Source organism: Elephas maximus, chromosome 7 (assembly GCF_024166365.1).
Source record: "Elephas maximus indicus isolate mEleMax1 chromosome 7, mEleMax1 primary haplotype, whole genome shotgun sequence".
NCBI lineage: Eukaryota > Metazoa > Chordata > Mammalia > Proboscidea > Elephantidae > Elephas > Elephas maximus.
In genome coordinates this window covers 6,802,861-6,820,076 of record NC_064825.1, presented here as the reverse complement: position 1 = coordinate 6,820,076, position 17,216 = coordinate 6,802,861, and the positions used below count along the sequence as shown (strand labels likewise).

Genomic DNA, 17,216 nt, shown 5'->3' with positions numbered 1-17,216 from the left:
TACACCTTATAGCATACTCCCATTAATCTCCCCCTAATGAGTCAGCCCACTCCCTCCTTCCAGTCTCTCCTTTCATGACCATTTTGCCAGTTTCTAACCCCCTCGAGCCTCCCATCTCCCCTCCAGACAGGAGATGCCAACACAGTCTCAAGTGTCCATGTGGTGCAAGTAGCTCACTCCTCATCAGCATCTCTCTCCGACCCATTGTCCAGTCCAATCCATGTCTGACAAGTTGGCTTTAGGAATGGTTCCTGTCCTGGGCCAAAAGAAGGTTTGGGAGCCCTGACCACCGGGGTCCTTCTAGTCTCAGACCATTAAGTCTGGTCTTTCTATGAGAATTTGGGGTCTGCATCCCACTGTTCTTCTGCTCCCTCAGGAGTTCTCTGTTGTGTTCCCTGTCAGGGCAGTCATCGGCTGTGGCCGCACACCACCTAGTTCTGGTCTCAGGATGATTTAGCCTCTAGTTCATGCAGCTCTTTCTATCTCTTGGGCTCGTAATTACTTTGTGACCTTGGTGTCCTTCATTTTCCTTTGATCGAGGTGGGTTGAGACCAATTGATGCATCTTAGATGGCCGCTTGCTAGTGTTTAAGACCCCAGATGCCACACTTCAAAGTGGGATGCAGAATGTTTTCTTAATAGATTGCATTTTGCCAATTGACTTAGAAGTCCCCTGAAGCCATAGTCCGTCCCCGAACCCCTGCCCCTGCTTTGCTGATCTTTGAAGCATTCAGTTCACTCGGGAAACGTCTTTACTTTTGGTTTAGTCCAGTTGTGTTGACCTCCCCTGAATTGAGTGTTGTCTTCCCTTCACGTACCCTCTCCCACCCTCTCTCCCTCACCCCTCATAACCACACAAGAATGTGTTCTCAGTTTAAGCTATTTCTCAAGATCTTATAATAGTGGTCTTATACAATATTTGTCCTTTTGCATCTAATTTCACTCAGCATAATGCCTTCCAGATTCCTCCATGTTATGAAATGTTTCACAGATTCATACCTGTTCTTTATTGATGCGTATATTTCATTGTGTGAATATACCATAATTTATCCATTCATCCGTTGATGGACACCTTGGTTGCTTCCATCTTTTTGCTGTTGTAAGCAGTGCTGCAGCGAACATGGGTGTGCATATATCTGTTCATGTAAAGGCTCTTATTTCTCTAGCATATATTCCGAGGAGTAGGGTTGCTGGGTCATATGGTAGTTCTATTTCTAGCTTTTTAAGGAAGTGCCAAATCGAATTCCAAAGTGGTTGTATCATTTTACATTCCCACCGGCAGTATATAAGTGTTCCAATCTCTCCACATCCTCTCCAATATTTATTTTGTGTTTTTTGGATTAATGCCAGCCTTGTTGGAGTGAGATGGAATGTCATTGTAGTTTTAATTTGCATTTCTTTAATGGCTAATGATCGAGGGCATTTTCCCACGTATCTGTTAGCCGCCTGAACGTCTTTAGTGAAGTGCCTGTTGGGTTGTTTGTCTTTTTGTGGTTGAGTTTTAGCAGAATCATGTAGTTTTTAGAGATCATGCGCTGGTCGAAGATGTCATAGCTGAAAATTTTTTCCCAGTCTGTAGGTGGTCTTTGTACTCTTTTGGTGAAGTCTTTGGATGAGCGTAGGTGTTTGATTTTTAGGAGCTCCCAGTTATCTGGTTTCTCTTCGTCATTTTCGGTAATGTTTTGTATTCTGTTTATGCCTTGTATTAGCGCCCCTAACGTTCTCCCTATTTTTTCTTCCACGATCTTTATCGTTTTAGACTTTATGTTTAGGTTTTGATCCACTTGGAGTTAGTTTTTGTGCATGGTGTGAGGTATGGGTCCTGTTCATTTTTTTGCAGATGGATATCCAGTTATGCCAGCACCATTTGTTAAAAAGACTGTCTTTTCCCCAATTAACTGACACTGGGCCTTTGTCAAATATCAGCTGCTCATATGTGGTTGGATTTATATCTGAGTTCTCAATTCTCTTCCATTGGTCTATGTGTCTGTTGTACCAGTACCAGGCTGTTTTGACTAATGTGGCTGTATAATGTTCTAAAATCAGGCAGAGTTTGGCCTCCCACTTTGTTCTTCTTTTTCAGAAATGCTTTACTTCTCAGAGGCTTCTTTCCCTTCCATGTGAAGTTGGTGATTTGTTTCTCCATCACATTAAAAAATGTCGTTGGAATTTGGATCGGAAGTGCATTGTATATATAGATGGCTTTTTGTAGAATAGACATTTTCATAATGTTAAGTGTTCCTATTGATGACCAAGGTATGTTTTTCCACTTCTATACGTCCCTTTTAGTTTCTTGCAGTAGTACCTTGTAGTTTTCGTTGTATAGGTCTTTTACATCTTCGGCGAGATTTATTCCTAAGTTATTTTCTTGGGGGCTACTGTGAACGGTATTGATTTGGCTATTTCCTCTTCATTGTTCTTTTTGTTGATGTAGAGGAATCCAACTGATTTTTGTATGTTTATCTTATAACCTGAAACTCTGCTGAACTATTAGTTTCAGTAGTTTTCTTGAGGATTCCTTAGGGTTTTCTGTGTATAAGATCATGTCGTCTGCAAAAAGAGATAATTTTACTTCTTCCTTGCCAATCCGATGCCCTTTATTTCTTTGTCTAGCCTAATTGCTCTGGCTGGGACTTCCAGTACAATGTTGAATAAGAGCGGTGATAAAGGGCATCCTTGTCTGGTTCCCAACCTCAAGGGGAATGCTTTCAGGCTCTCTCCATTTAGGATGATGTTGGCTGTTGACTTTGTATAAAAATTTTTTTTTTTCTTTTGCATAGATGCCCTTTATTATGTTGAGGAATTTTCCTTCTATTCCCATTTTGCTGAGAGTTTTTATCATGAATGTGTGTTGGACTTTGTCAAATGCCTTTTCTGCATCAATTGATAAGATCATGTGGTTTTTGTCTTTTGTTTTATTTATATGGTGGATTACATTAATTGTCTAATATTGAGCAACCTTGCATACCTGGTATAAATCCCACCTGGTCATGGTGGATTATTTTTTTGATATATTCTTGAATTCTATCAGCTAGAATTTTGTTGAGGATTTTTGGATCTGTGTTCATGAGGGATACAGGTCTGTAATTTTTTTGTGTGTGTGGTGTCTTTACCTGGTTTTTTATCAGGGATATGCTGGCTTCACAGAATGAGTTAGGGAGTACTCCATCCTTTTCTGTGCTTTGATATACCTTTAGTAGTAGTGGTGTTAACTCTTCTCTGAAAGTTTGGTAGAACTCTGCAGTGAAGCCGTCCGGGCTGGGGCTTTTTTTTGTTGGGCGTTTTTTGATTACCTTTTCAATCTCTTTTTTTGTTATGGGTCTATTGTGTTGTTCTGGTTCTGATTGTGTTAGTTTAGCTAGGTAGTGTGTTTCTAGGAATTCAACCATTTCTTCTAGGTTTTCAAATTTGTTAGAGTACAATTTTTTGTAGTAATCTGATATGATTCTTTTAATTTCAGTTGGGTCTGTTGTGATATGGCCCGTCTTATTTCTTATTCGGGTTATTTGTTTCCTTTCCTGTATTTCTTTAGTCAGTCTGACCAATGGCTTATCAATTTTGTTAATTTTTTCAAAGAACCAGCTTTTGGCTTTGTTAATTCTTTCAATTGTTTTTCTGTTCTCTAATTCATTTACTTCTGCTCTAATTTTTATTATTTGTTTTCTTCTGGTGCCTGATGGATTCTTTTGTTGCTCGCTTTCTATTTGTTCAAGTTGTAGGGACAGTTCTTTGATTTTGCCTCTTCTTTTTGTATGTGTGCATTTATCGATATAAATTGACGTCCGAGCACTGCTTTCGCTGTGTCCCAGAGGTTTTGATAGGAAGTGTTTTCAGTCTCGTTATTCCCTCCTTAATGTCTTCTATAACCCAGTCTTTTTTGAGCAGGGTATTGTTCAGTTTCCAAGTATTTGATTTCTTTTCGCTGATTTTCTGTTATTGATTTCTACTTTTATGGCCTTATGGTCTGAGAAGATGCTTTGTAATATTTCGATGTTTGGATTCTGCAAAGGTTTCTTTTATGACCTAATATAAAAAAAATTTTTTTTTGTGTGTGTGTGTGATCTAGAGAATGTTCCATGTGCACTAGGAAAAAAAGTATACTTTGCAGCTGTTGGGTGGAGTGTTCTGTATAAGTCTATGAGGTCAAGTTGGTTGACTGTAGCAATTAGGTCTTCTGTGTCTCTATTGAGGTTCTTACTGGAAGTCCTATCCTTCACCGAAAGTGGTGTGTTGAAGTCTCCTACTATAATTCTGGAGGTGTCTATCTCACTTTTCGATTCTGTTATAGTTCGTTTTATGTATCTCGCAGCCCTGTCATTCAGTGCATAAATATTTAATATGGTTATATCTTCCTGGTAAACTGTCCCTTTAATAATTATGTAGTGTCCTTCTTTATCCTTTGTGGTGGATTTAACTTTAAAGTCTATTTTCTCAGAAATTAATATTACCACTCCTGCTCTTTTTTGATTGTTGTTTGCTTGATATATTTTTTTCCATCCTTTCAGTTTTAGTTTATTTGTGTCTCTAAGACTAAGATGTGTCTCTTGTGGGCAGCATATAGACAGATCATGTTTTTTAATCCAGTCTGAGACTCTCTGTCTCTTTATTGGTGCATTTAGTCCATTTACATTCAGCATAATTATAGATAAGTTTAGTGCTGTCATTTTGATGCCTTATTTTGTGTGTTGACAATTTCATTTTTCCACTTTTTTGTGCTGAGAAACTTTTCTTTGTAAACTATGTTCCTCATTTTCATAGTATTTGAATTTATTTTTGCTGCGTCATTATGTTTATCTTGGTTTTTATTTTGAAGTATGGAATTGTTAGACCTCTTTGTGGTTACCTTAATATTTACCCCTATTTTTCGAAGTAAAAACCTATTTGTATCATCCTATATCGGCTTGCGTTACTCTCCATATGGAAAATCTATACCTCCTGTATTTAGTCTCTCTTTTTTGATTATTGTTAATCTTTTTACATAATAACATCAATGATTCCCTGTTTTGAGCATTTTTTCTTTTTTTTAAATTAATCTTATTTTGTTTCTGTGATTTCCCTATCTGAGTTGGTATCAGGATGTTCTGTTCTGTGACCTTGTGTTGATATCTGATATTATTGATTTTCTGACCAAAGAATTTCCTTTAGTAATTCTTGTAGCTTTGGTTTGAGTTTTGCAAATTCTCTAAGCTTGTGTTTATGTGTAGATGTCTTAATTTCACCCTCATATTTGAGAGAGAGTTTTGCTTGATATATGATTCTTGGCTGGCAGTTTTTCTCCTTCAGTGTTCTATATGTGTCGTCCCATTGCCTTCTTGCCTGCATGGTTTCTGCTGAATAGTCTGAACTTATTGATTCTCCTTTGTAGGTGACTTTTCATTTATCCCTGGATGCTTATAAAATTTTCTCTTTATCTTTGGTTTTGGCAAGTTTGATGATAATATACCTTGGTGATTTTCTTTTGGGATCTATCTTGTATGGTGTTCAATGATCATCTTGGATAGATATCCTTTCATCTTTCATGATGCCAGGGAAGTTTTCTGCCAACAGATCTTCAACTATTCTCTCTGTATTTTCTGTTATCCTTCCCTGTTCTGGAACTCCAATCACATGCAAGTTATTCTTCTTGATAGAGTCCCACATGATTCTTAGGGTTTCTTCATTTTTTTAAGTTCTTTTATCTGATTTTTCTTAAACTATATTGGTGTCAATTGCCTTATCCTCCAGCTCCCCCACTCTGCATTCCAATTCCTCGATTCTGCTCCTCTGACTTCCTATTTAGTTGTCTCATTCTGTAATTTTACTGTTAATCTTTTGGATTTCTGAATGCTGTCTCTCTATGGATTCTTGCTTATTAATTTTTCCACTGTGTTCTTGAATAATCTTTTTGATTTCTTCAACTGCTTTATCAGTGTGTTCCTTGGCTTTTTCTGTAGATTGCCTTATTTCATTTCTGAGGTTTTCCCTTTTGTCTTGAAGCATTCTGTATATTAGTTTTTTATATTCTACATCTGGCAATTCCAGGATTGTATCTTCATTTGGGAAAGATTTTGATTAATTTGGGGATTTGTAGAAGCAATCATGGTCTGCTTCTTTATGTGATTTGATATCGACTGCTGTCTCCAAGCCATCTATAATATATTGTAATGATTTATTTTATATTTGCTCATTGAGTCTTATCTTCTTGTTTCAATATACCCAGATGGGCTACTAGTTTGCGCTATCTTGATTGTTGTAGCCTTTGAATCACTTATGTCCTATTACCAGCTGGTTTGAACTGTTACCATATATATGAGCCTATGAGTCCATTCACTATTCTTGAATAGAATCAGCTTAGGTGTGCTGATTGTAGGTCACCTAGTGTGTGGTGTAGGCTGTCACCTATTAGAGGTGTAGTGGTGATGGCTGTATTCACCAGATTTTAGTAGTGGCAGGGGGTCACACTCCTAGGCGGGCAGGATGCTGACAGCCTTCCCCCACGTGCCACTGAGGTAGGAGTGTCTCTATTCCCAGAGCACTTTGGTGAGTGTGCTCTGCTGCTTTACCTTAGGCAACCAGTGCTTGTACCTCTAAAGACTGGTAGATGTCACTACCCTCAGACTCCTTTAGCAGGTGGCTAGGTGGTGTAGGTGGAGCTTTAGCCCTCAGTTCCCTGGTGTGGATCACTGAGGGCTCTGTTTAATAGGTAGAGAGGTATCAGACCTCCAAAACTTGTCTTTCCACTGCTTCCCTAAAACAATTACAGTCAGAACTCTATCAGAATTGCCTTTGCATTATAATAGCCACCTGGTTCCCTGTAGGGATGAAAGCCAGAGACTGTGGATCTCTTTTGCTTGGCTGGAGCTGGTTGTGTATTATTATTCCAGTTAAGGGAAGTCAGGGAAGGATTTTTCTCTCACGGATTGTTAATTGCTCTTCTCTCAGGCCAGGAGAATGGGTTAGGAAAAAAAAAAAAAAACCCTGCAGAGCACTTCACTCTCTGGCCCAGGAAATTCCAATGTTAATGAAGCTGCCTGGGTTGGGGAGGGGAGGGATCAGATAGCTAGGACAGTGTAGCAGGGCAATATAGATGAAGTTACTTATCTTGTTTGGTGAAGACTATTTTATCTGAGATTCCAGAGGGGCGTGTAGCCTGCGTGTACTGGGTGGGTTGAGATTGCCCCCAAGGGTCAGGCCTGCATCTGTCCCATGCTTGTGCTGCCTCAGGAAACCACGATCAGTTCCTCCGCTCCTAGTCCAAAGCCCAGGGCCAAGGTTTTCTGGCTGGGATGCTGTGCTCTAGGCTCCAAAAGCAGTCACTGCTTCCCCGTGATTTCTCCTTCTCCTGTCAGCCGCGTCGGTGTGCAGCCTGCATGCGCTAGCTGGGTTTCCAGCCAAGGTTACTCCAGGGGTTTAGGGCTGTGTCCCGTGCTTGCGCCATCTCAGGAAGTCGTGATCTGCTCCTCAGCGCTTAGTCCAAAGCCCAGCACCAAGGTTTTCTGACTGGGACGCTGGCTCCAGGCTCCAAAAACAGCCGCTGCTTCCCCGTGGGCTCTCGTTCTCCTGTCAGCTGTGTCAGTGTGCAGCCTGCTTGCGCTGGCTGAGTCTCTGCCGAGGTTACTCCAGGGGGTTAGGGGGTAGGGCTGCGTCCCATGCTCGCCCCGTCTCAGTAAGCTGCGATCAGCCCAACCACTCTGGCACCAGGAAACCACGAGGGCTCAAGGCTGTGGCGGGGGATGCCAGTTCCAGAAGCAGTCGCTGCTTCACCGCGAGGCTTTTTGGTCCCCTGTCACTCAGGTCAACTCCTTAGTTCTGTGTTTGATGGTCAGGGTTCGTAGATTGTCATGCATGTGATCGATTCACTTGTTTTTCTGAGTCTTTGTTGTAAGAGGGATCCGTGGTAGCTTCTATCTAGTCTGCCATCTTGGCCCCGCCTCGAAAATATTAACATTTTAACATTAAGCATGTTAGGTCTTGATATGTGTTTTATTAATGAGTACAGAAACAGGGAGATACTGACATGAGTAACATGTAAGTGCTGGGAGTGAAAGAATAGCAGTTCCACTGGTTCCTTGTGGATAGGAAGGGAAAGGTTTTAGGAGATACATTTGGCTATGATTTTGTAGAAAAGATGAGGTGAAGCCATTCCAAGTTGTTGTTTGGGGAGGCAGTGAGGAGACCATAAGGAACCCTGGAGGCACAGTAGTTAAAACACTCGGCTGCTAACCAGAAGGTCGGTGGTTCAAACCTACCATCTGTTCTTCCAGCGAAAGTTGCGACAGACTGCTTCTGTAGAGATTTAACAGCCTTGGAAACCCTGCGGGGCAGTTCTACTGTGTCCTATAGGTCACTATGAGTCAGAATCAACTGCGGTGTTTTTTTTGGGGGGGGGCGGGGAGTGGTTAAGGAGACCATAGGAGCCTAGGTGGTACAAATGGTTAACAGTTTGACTACTTTAAGATCGGTTTGATCCCACCCAGAGGTTACTCAGAACAAAGTCCCTGCGATCTGCTTCTGAAAGGTCAGAACATTGAAAACCTTATGGAGCAGTTCTACTCCACACACATATGGTTCCACAGGTTGGAATCAACTTGATGGCAACTAACAACAAGGAGACTTTAATGGGTTTGTTAATTTTAGGACATCATACAGATCTAAAAAAATTTCCAGTAGGTAAATTATCCCAGTAGAATTCAAACCAGGCCAGTTTAAAAAATTATATTTAATTTTAAATGTCACATACTAATTATATCTATTACGCACTGTGATGGTTAAGGTTATGTGTCAACTGGGCTACGCCATGATTCTCAGTGGTTTGGCAGATATTAACATCATCCATTTTGTGACCTGACGTTAGCTGCCAGTCAGCTGAAAGTGGGCTTTCCTTGGGGGTGTGGCCTGCATCCAGTATATATGGCTGTTCTGGCAGAGCTTGCCCTCTCTTGAACCTGCACCCGACTCATCATCCCCTTCCACTTCTTGAGATGTGAGCTAGCAGCCTGCCTGACCTGCTAATTTTGGGATTCTGGGTTTGTCAGCCCCTGCAACCACATCGGTCAGGAAAAACCTCTAGCCTGACACCTGACCCACAGATTTGGGACTTGGAACCCTCCACAACTGCATGAGCCATTTCCTTGAAATAAATCTCTTCACTGGTTTTGCTCCTCTAGAGAACCCAGTGTAAGACACACACATATAACATTAGTTTCTAAAGTTTAAGATAGTTTTTAAATAAAGACTTTTAAAAAAATCCAATGTTGAACTAGAAACTAGTAATTACAAGGGAGCTGTTTTGTATCTAGAAAAGATGATTGACAGATGCTTAAAGTTTAATGTGCATATTGTTTTCTTAGGATGTGAGTTGGAAAGTTGGTATCTCATAGTGACCATCCATTTGACAACTCAGAAGAGATATACAGAGGTTGAAAAGTATGTCACTTTTGTACTTTTGATCATTTTCTTGCGAGATGATCCCCAAACAACTCCTTTGCTCACTCAGATTAGAGAAGGATATATTTTGCATCTTATGTGTGGTAACAGCCAATTGCTGTTAATGTGTCTTCGTAGTCCAATCTGCAGACAAATCCATATCTGATATTAAAACTTCTGGCCGGGTATCTTGGACTCCTGGCAAAGCAGCTTTACAGAAGTACAGAGGTGCCTAGAAACACTGAATAATTATACATTGACCCTGTATTTTTATTGCTTGAAGAAATTTCCAATGTTATACCCCATGCTGGTGATAAAAAAAGTTATGGCACAGCCTGGGTTTTTTTTTTTCCTGATGCAAAAATTTACTCGAGACTTTAAAATAAAGAATCAACCAGTAAATCCAGTGTCTTCTCATATTACTTAAAAAAAATTATATTTTTCAAAAGACATTTAAGTTACACAGATGACTACAAATTATCTTCAAAACAAGTACATTGTGGCAATATCATACTTAGTTTCTGGATGATGCCAAGTCTAGTTGAGAAGGAGAAAGAGTAAGAAGAACAGATAAAACATAACAGCTGAAGAGAAAAATCTCATTTCAAAAAGAATTCTTAGGAAATACCAGTGTTTAAGATAAACCACTACCTCTTCACCTGTAATGAAGGAACTATAATGCACATGACCTTAACACTGAAAACCTGCAATACACGACATTCTTATTTTACACCAATGGCATTGTGATGATTAAGGTAGCTTTTTGTTTGATAAATTTTGCTGTAGTCATTTCGGTATCAACAGATTCTGGAAGATGCAGCTGTAATCTGTACTTCTCAGAGACCTCGATCAATAAATCATCCTAAGAATAAATCAAGAGAGATTTTAAAAGATGAAAATGGAAAAATTATTCCCTGGTTAAATTTTGTGTTAGATTGGATTATTCCCAGTAATTCATTCCTCTCTCCTAAGAGGATCCTACTTATTGCTATGAGACTTGCAAGGAGCATTTTGAGGTTGGTTGGTATAGCTGCACAATACATCAAAAGTTAACTATGTATGGCACTAGAAGTAGGGTGCTGCCACAGTAGAAGTCCCATATTATGTGGCATTGGCTTTGGGGCTGACTGGCAAGCAGTAAGAAAACTCACTGGAGACTGGAAAGGTGGGGACTCATGTAGCGATAAAGCACTTAGTAAAACTGCCACAGTGATCTGGAGGGCAAATAATGCGCCTAAGCAATTTCTGACTTTAAGTCAATAAATGGGAAAACACAATGTTGGTAGCAGGAGTTACTCCATTAGCTGCATTTAACAAAGCACTACAAAAAAAGAGATGAGCTTAGAAAAGAATCACCCTGCTTGCAATAAGAATTGAAATGAAATATACAGAACCCAGAAATTCTAGAACTGAGGGCTGCAAAATGAAACTAATTTTTATATTCAACCAGTAAAGATAAAACTGAGAAATTATTTGATCAGCAAAAGCTGATTAAGACAGCCTAGAAGTAGAGACTAAATCACAGGCCTTTTTATCCTTTGTTAAAACCTCTGAATGGATCAAGGTGGACCTCGGTAAATCCTTTCATTTGGCCAAAATGATACAATAGACAAGAAAGTCTTGAAAAATGGGCATGTTTAAAAAAAAAATTCTGGCGTGTAGCACAGACTGAATCAAATTGATAAAGTAATCCCAGCCTGGACTAAAGGAACCTGATTTACAGCCTTTGGACCGCAACATTATATAAACAGGAAACAGGCTGAGAAGGCTGCTCAGTACCTAAGAACGGCATATTCTCCAATGCTCTATTCAGACGTGACCAAAGTGGATAATGAAAAAGGAAAAACCTCCTCCAGTACAAATGTGAAGATCATGGAGAACAATGAAACTGGGGAGCTAAGTAAGCAAGTAACTCTGTCAAGGGACCTAAAGCATGAACATCTCCTACCTCCAGAGACTGTAGCGATGTCTGCCTACCAGCATTTCACAACTGCTGTGCACCAGTAACAGCTGTATGCCCCATTTTTTTTTCCCCCATTTCTTAACTGATCCTCTTTATTATGGTTGTCCTCTCCCAATTCTACATTGTATGGTGGATGGGGTTGCGGGAGTAGATTACTTGTCTTTGTAATTCATAGGTCTGTGGTTCAAGAGATACAGAATACAGACCACTATGGTAAAATTCTATACTTTGGAATCGAATACTGGGTTGGAGGGGTCTTCCTTTGGAAAAGACACAAATATTTGTGACGAGCAGAGTAGACTGTGACAGATATAGTGTTGTTCCCAATTATTTGTTCCTCTTCGGATTATACATCCCTGCCATGTGATTTCCTGTGAGAGGAATATACTTCCCAGTCTTACTGATGTAGGACTTGGCTATGTGACTTCTTACTTTGGCCAATGAAATGTGAGTAGAAGTGATAAGTGCTCTGTTTGAGCAGAAGTTTTAGAATCCATTGCATGGTTTGGCCATTTCCATTGTCCCTCTGCCATGAGAATGGCATATCTCAGATGGGAATTGCTTCTTTACCTGAATCTTGAAATACACAAGACTCATGGAACAGAAAAGACCTGTGGCAGACATGTAACTTAAGCAAACTGTTGTAAGCCCCTGAGATTTTGGAGTTCTTTGTTACTAGAAGGTACCAGTGAAAACAGTTTCTGCTTCTTTACAGGCTCCTTACTCCAGAGTTCAGACATGGAGGAAAAAAAAAAACAACAACTGTGATCAAAATTTAAATGTGGCATATATGTACAGAAATACCTTTGTGGCACAAATGGTTTGCTCTCAACTAACCTAAAGGTTAGCAGTTCAAACCCACCCTACTATTACTACTTCCGTAAAGACTACAGCCAAGAAAATCCTATGGAGCAGTTCTACTCTGTAACCCATGGGGTTACCATGAGTCAGAGGTGACTAGATGGCAATGGGTTTGTTTTTTTGTTACTAGAGCATAATACAGTGAAAACTGACAGGGAGAAAATTACAGCATTATGTGTTCAACTTACCTTAGAAACACTAAGGTCACAGACAGAGACTGAATCAATACCAGGTAATTCAACTACCAATTCAATTTCCAGAGGTTTCTCATTCTCATCCTTCATAATTTTTAATTCATAGGTTGGGGTCTTCATCTCTACCTGGATCTCAGTACTGCAAATCTCCTCAATCAGACATCCTGCTTTGTCTGGAACTTGGTCCTTTGGTAGTGTAAGCTGAGGAAAGTGCTCTGGACTGCTCATGATACTGTTTCTTATCTGTTCAAGGGTTAGTTCTTTATAAGGAAGGGGGATGGGGGGAGATAAACCATAAAATCAATCAACATAAAATAATATCAGGCTATGAGCTATAATATTTTTTTTAACGAGCTATAATATACGTAATGTTAGCCGAGATGGCAGAAAAAGTTGCAGCTAAATTAGTTTGGGAATCTTGTTTTTTTTTTTTTTTATTGTTATTGAGACTATACACAGAGAACATACACCAATTTAACAGTCTATACGTGTACAATTCAGTGACACTGATTACATTCTTTTAGTTGTGCAACCATTCTCACCTTCCTTTTCTGAGTTGTTCCTCCCCTTTTAACATAAACTCACTGCTCCCTAAGTTTCCTATCTAATCTTTCCAGTTGCTGTTGTCAATTTGACCCCATATGGATAGATCTTAAATGAGCATAATGTCCAAACCAGGCGTTCTTTATTAGTTAAACAAAACTATTGTTTGGTTTTAAGACTTCAGGGTATATTTCTGGCTTAAGATTGAAAGATTATCTCAGGCAATAGTTTCAGGGGTTCATCCAGCCTCCATGACTCCAGATAATCTGGATTCCATGAGAATTAGAAACTCTGTTCTCCATTTCCCCCTTTCTGATCAGAATTCTTCCATAGAATTTTTGATCAAAATGTTCAGTAATGGCAGCTGGGCACCATCCAGTTCTGGTCTCAAGGCAACCAAAACCTGTTGCCATCAAGTCGATTCTGACTCACAGCGACCCTACAGGAAACTGCCTCATAGAGTTTCCCAGGAGTACCTGATGGATTCAAACTGCCAGCCTTTTGGTTAGTAGCTGTAGCTCTTAACCGCTATACCACCAGGATTTCCTCTCAGGGCAAAGGAGGCAGCTTTTCATTGAGGCAATTAGCCACACATCCATTTTCCCAACCGATTCCTGACTCTCCTTCTTTCTCTGTTGCCCCAGGTGAACAGAGACAAATTGTTAGGCCTTGGATAGCAGCTTGCAAACTTTTAAGACCCCAAGCACTAGGAACTAGGGACTAGGAACTAGGAGGTAGAACAGAACCACTAAACACATTATTAGGCCAATTGACTGGGATGTCCCACGAAACGATGACCCTAAACCTCCAAACCAAGGAACCAAATCCCATGAGGTGTTTAGTTGTACATAAGCAGCCTCAGCAGCTACTTTTTTTTTTGTCGTTGTAAATATATCACACAACTTTTGCTAAGCCAACTTTTTACAGGTGTACAACTTATTGGCAGCAATTACATTAATCAGCTGTGCAGCCCTACCCTTAATCAATGAGATTTTTTCAACACCATAAACCGAGACTCAGTACTCCATAATAATTTGGGAACCTTAAGCCAAAAGAATCTAAAACCAAATAATTTGGTTTATAAGTCTGCAGGATTCTGAAAAATTTTTAGGATATTCTAATATTTTCAGTATCTAATCTTCATATTTTCCTGTCTTAAGTTTCTAATTTTTTAAAATCGAGATTTCTAGTTTGCAAAATGGACACAGGATGCAAAAATCTTAAATAAGTTTAATTTTTCTTTTCCATTCATCGACCTACCCTTTCTCAATTTCTCTCTTAAATCAGGGGAGTCATTTTGGATTCCCATCAGACTTTGTTTCATCCTGTGAATGCTTCCTTTTGTTTTAAGTTTTGTAATTCGGTAGGATTGTGAGAGAGTGGACTGGAGTTGCTCCTCAATGCATTTCATAGCCATCCGGATCAACTGGTCCTTTTTCACTTGGTCTTTTTCTGCCACCTGGAGAACATCAGGATTGTAGGCAACATCGATGACTGTGTAAACACCTGCATGTGTAATTCAGAGGGTATGAAATGAAGACCACTTTGTTTCACTAATGTTACTGTCAGGTAATATGTAGTAAACCATAACCCTGATAAAGACAAAGTATAAATGTCATCCCTGCATTTTTTCAGAAGCAGTCATAATGGTGCTATATACACAAAATTCCAACTTATCCATTTCTTGGTATTTTTATATGGTTAACCATAGCTCATATTGTTAGAAAAATTAAAAAGTATTAATTTGCATAAAGGTACACTAACTTGTCATTAACTATCTCGTCACCAAATAAAATTTTACTTGAAATATCTTTTACCCAGCAAAATCTGATCCATGTTTATTACCAGTAAAAAATTTTTTAAATATGCTTTCTCTCCCATAATTCTATATACCTGATGTCTCAGAAATATCTTCTGGCCTGCCAACACTTATAGGTACTGGATGAGTGATTGATTGGGGAGCTGGGATCTTTTTCCACTGATAAAGGTTGATGAAAAGTGTTTTTTCTCTTGGTTTCTAGAAAACAAATAATTTTGCACATATCAAAAACTAGTTTATTTTTAAATAACCTAAAGGCAACTGATCACAGCATTGGAAGGGGAGAATTTTAGACTCCAAGTAAGTCATTCCATGTATCAAAACTGTTTAAAATTTTTACTATCATTACTTTAAACTGTTTTTTTAATAAAGTCTCCTACTAGATTTCTCCAAAGCTGCTGTCTTTTCAGGAACAATTCAGTTGCTGTACTTAGAAGGAACTGGGTGGAGGGGGAGGAAGGGGAGGAATTGGGCTAAGCAGCTGTTCTGGGTAAATTTGCTTAAACAACTATTTCACCACCCGGTGGCGTAGTGATTAAGTGTTATGGTTGCTAACCAAAAATTTAACAGTTCAAATCCACCAGGTGCTCCTTGGAAACACTATGGGGAAGTTCTACACTTTCCTATAGGATTGCTATGAGTAGCAATTAACTTGATGGCAACTGGTTTGGTTTTTTGGTTCACCCTCCTAAGGAGCCCTGGTGGTGCGATGTTTAAGAGCTTGGCTGCTAACCAAAAGGTCGGTAGTTCTAGTCTGCCAGCTGCTCCTTGGAAACTCTATGGGGCAGCCCTTCTCTGTCCTATAGGGTCACTATAAGCCTGAATCGACTTGACGGTAACGGGTTTGATTTGCTCTCTTAAGCCACATAAGTTATCTTTATTTGAAAAAGCTTCAACTATATGAGTCTTTACTAAATCATTACATTGCTTTCTTTTTATTCTAGCAGAAAAAAATGGTTCATTTTGAGATCGCTAAAATATATTAAATATGAATTTCCCACATTTACTCCTTCAACCTAATCTTCTACACTTTTCATTATCTATTTAGGATGACAGTTTTCCTCAAGTTTTCTTGTGTTAAAGTAGCAATAGCTAAGAGTAAGCTATTCTCTGGTTATTCTAGGAGTATTTCATTCAGGACCTCCCCATCCCTGGCACCAACTCTACATACCAGGATCCTGGTCTGTAGACAGAACTGTGGTTCTGGGGTGGCACACAGCTGTTTCCCCTCTTTCAGCTGCTGTTGAATAAAATTCTCATAGAGTTCAGGGTCACTTTCAGCCAGATCATCTAAGAGGTTCCAGAACTGAGTAACTTGGATGAGAAGATCCTTTGAGGCTGCCTCCATGATTGATAATGGTGAATGGGCCTCTTAAACCTATGAAAAGACAAGACTTAAGAGGGAAAAAGTCTGGGGCTATTGATTCATTTCTTCTTTTGGGGGAGGAGGAACTGGTAAGGAATTGTTTTGGTGAAGTCTGAACATCTGTGTCTCAAAGACTGTGGATCGGCACCATTGCATCTTTTCTGTATTCTCTAATTATCTAGCACCCCTTCCTAAATTTTCAAGTTGTCCTCTCAAACAAGACCGTACCTCTCCCTAGATCCTGGAGTACACACAGGGCAGAGTAGTCATTTTCAGCCTGGTTTCCTGGTGGTCTCCTTGTTCCAGTCCCTGGGTACTGGCTGATCGAGGCCTCCCCAGTTCTGAAATTGCTGAAGGTGTGTGTGGTGTGAGGTTTATATGAGATTCCCTCAATCTTTATTATTGCTTAATAGTGAAAAGCATGGACTTTGGAGTCAGAATACCTAGCTTCTTAGTTTTGGAAACCCTGGTGGTGTAGTGGTTAAGTGCTACAGCTGCTAACCAAACGGTCAGCAGTTCGAATCCACCAGGCGCTTCTTGGAAACTCTATGGGGCAGTTCTACTCTGTTCTATAGGGTCGCTATGAGTCGGAATCGACTCGACGGCACTGGGTTTGGTTTGGTTTTTTCGAAATCTTATTAGTTTTATCACTTATTAGCTATGAGTCCTTGAGCAATTAATATACGTGCCTTTAGGTTATTCTCCTGAAAACGAAGACTACAACATCTATCTCACAGGGTTATTGTGAGGATTAAGTAAATCAATATAAACGATGAATTTGGAACACCTGGTAAACGCTACACGAGAGTAACAATCTCTCATTGAAGAGGTGTTCCATACTATCCATCAAATGAGGAAAACTGGAGATTTAGATTCTTAAAATACTGTAGTAGGCTAAGACTAAAAAGGAAATTCAACTAACGGACGATTGCTCCAGAGATCAACGAACCCACCTCTTCTCTCTGTTCCTTGACAAACCGCCACGCCAGTTACCAGGGTAACGGCTGGGTGCAACGCTTAATTGGGTCCGGGAAGCTCCAGGCAGAAGTTCTCTTTACCTCCAGTT

General features: G+C 39.8%; 1 protein-coding gene across 2 annotated transcripts; it reads right to left on the bottom strand.

Moving 5' to 3' along the window:
- Positions 1–9,875: 9,875 nt before the first annotated feature.
- Positions 9,876–17,215, bottom strand: PIH1D2 (PIH1 domain containing 2). Of its 2 annotated transcripts, none has more exons than XM_049889280.1 (6): positions 17,104–17,215; positions 15,956–16,162; positions 14,859–14,982; positions 14,226–14,471; positions 12,417–12,682; positions 9,876–10,266 (listed from the first exon to the last, which is right to left on the bottom strand). In XM_049889280.1, the coding sequence occupies exons 2-6, from the start codon at positions 16,130–16,132 to the stop codon at positions 10,132–10,134; spliced, it is 948 nt and encodes a 315-aa protein (XP_049745237.1). In that variant the 5' UTR covers positions 16,133–16,162; positions 17,104–17,215; the 3' UTR covers positions 9,876–10,131. The 2 variants fall into 2 exon arrangements, with proteins under 2 accessions (XP_049745237.1, XP_049745239.1); XM_049889282.1 differs by having other exon boundaries at positions 12,549–12,682.
- Between the last annotated feature and the right edge of the window lies 1 nt (position 17,216).

Coding starts and splice junctions, on each gene's coding strand:
- PIH1D2 (XM_049889280.1), bottom strand. CDS start 16,132: ATGGAGGCAGCCTCAAAGGATCTTCTCATCCAAGTTACTCAGTTCTGG. Junction 14,983..15,955: donor GTCTACAGACCAGGATCCTG/GTATGTAGAGTT, acceptor TTTGTTTTCTAG/AAACCAAGAGAAAAAACACT. Junction 10,267..12,416: donor GTGACCTTAGTGTTTCTAAG/GTAAGTTGAACA, acceptor ATTTATTCTTAG/GATGATTTATTGATCGAGGT.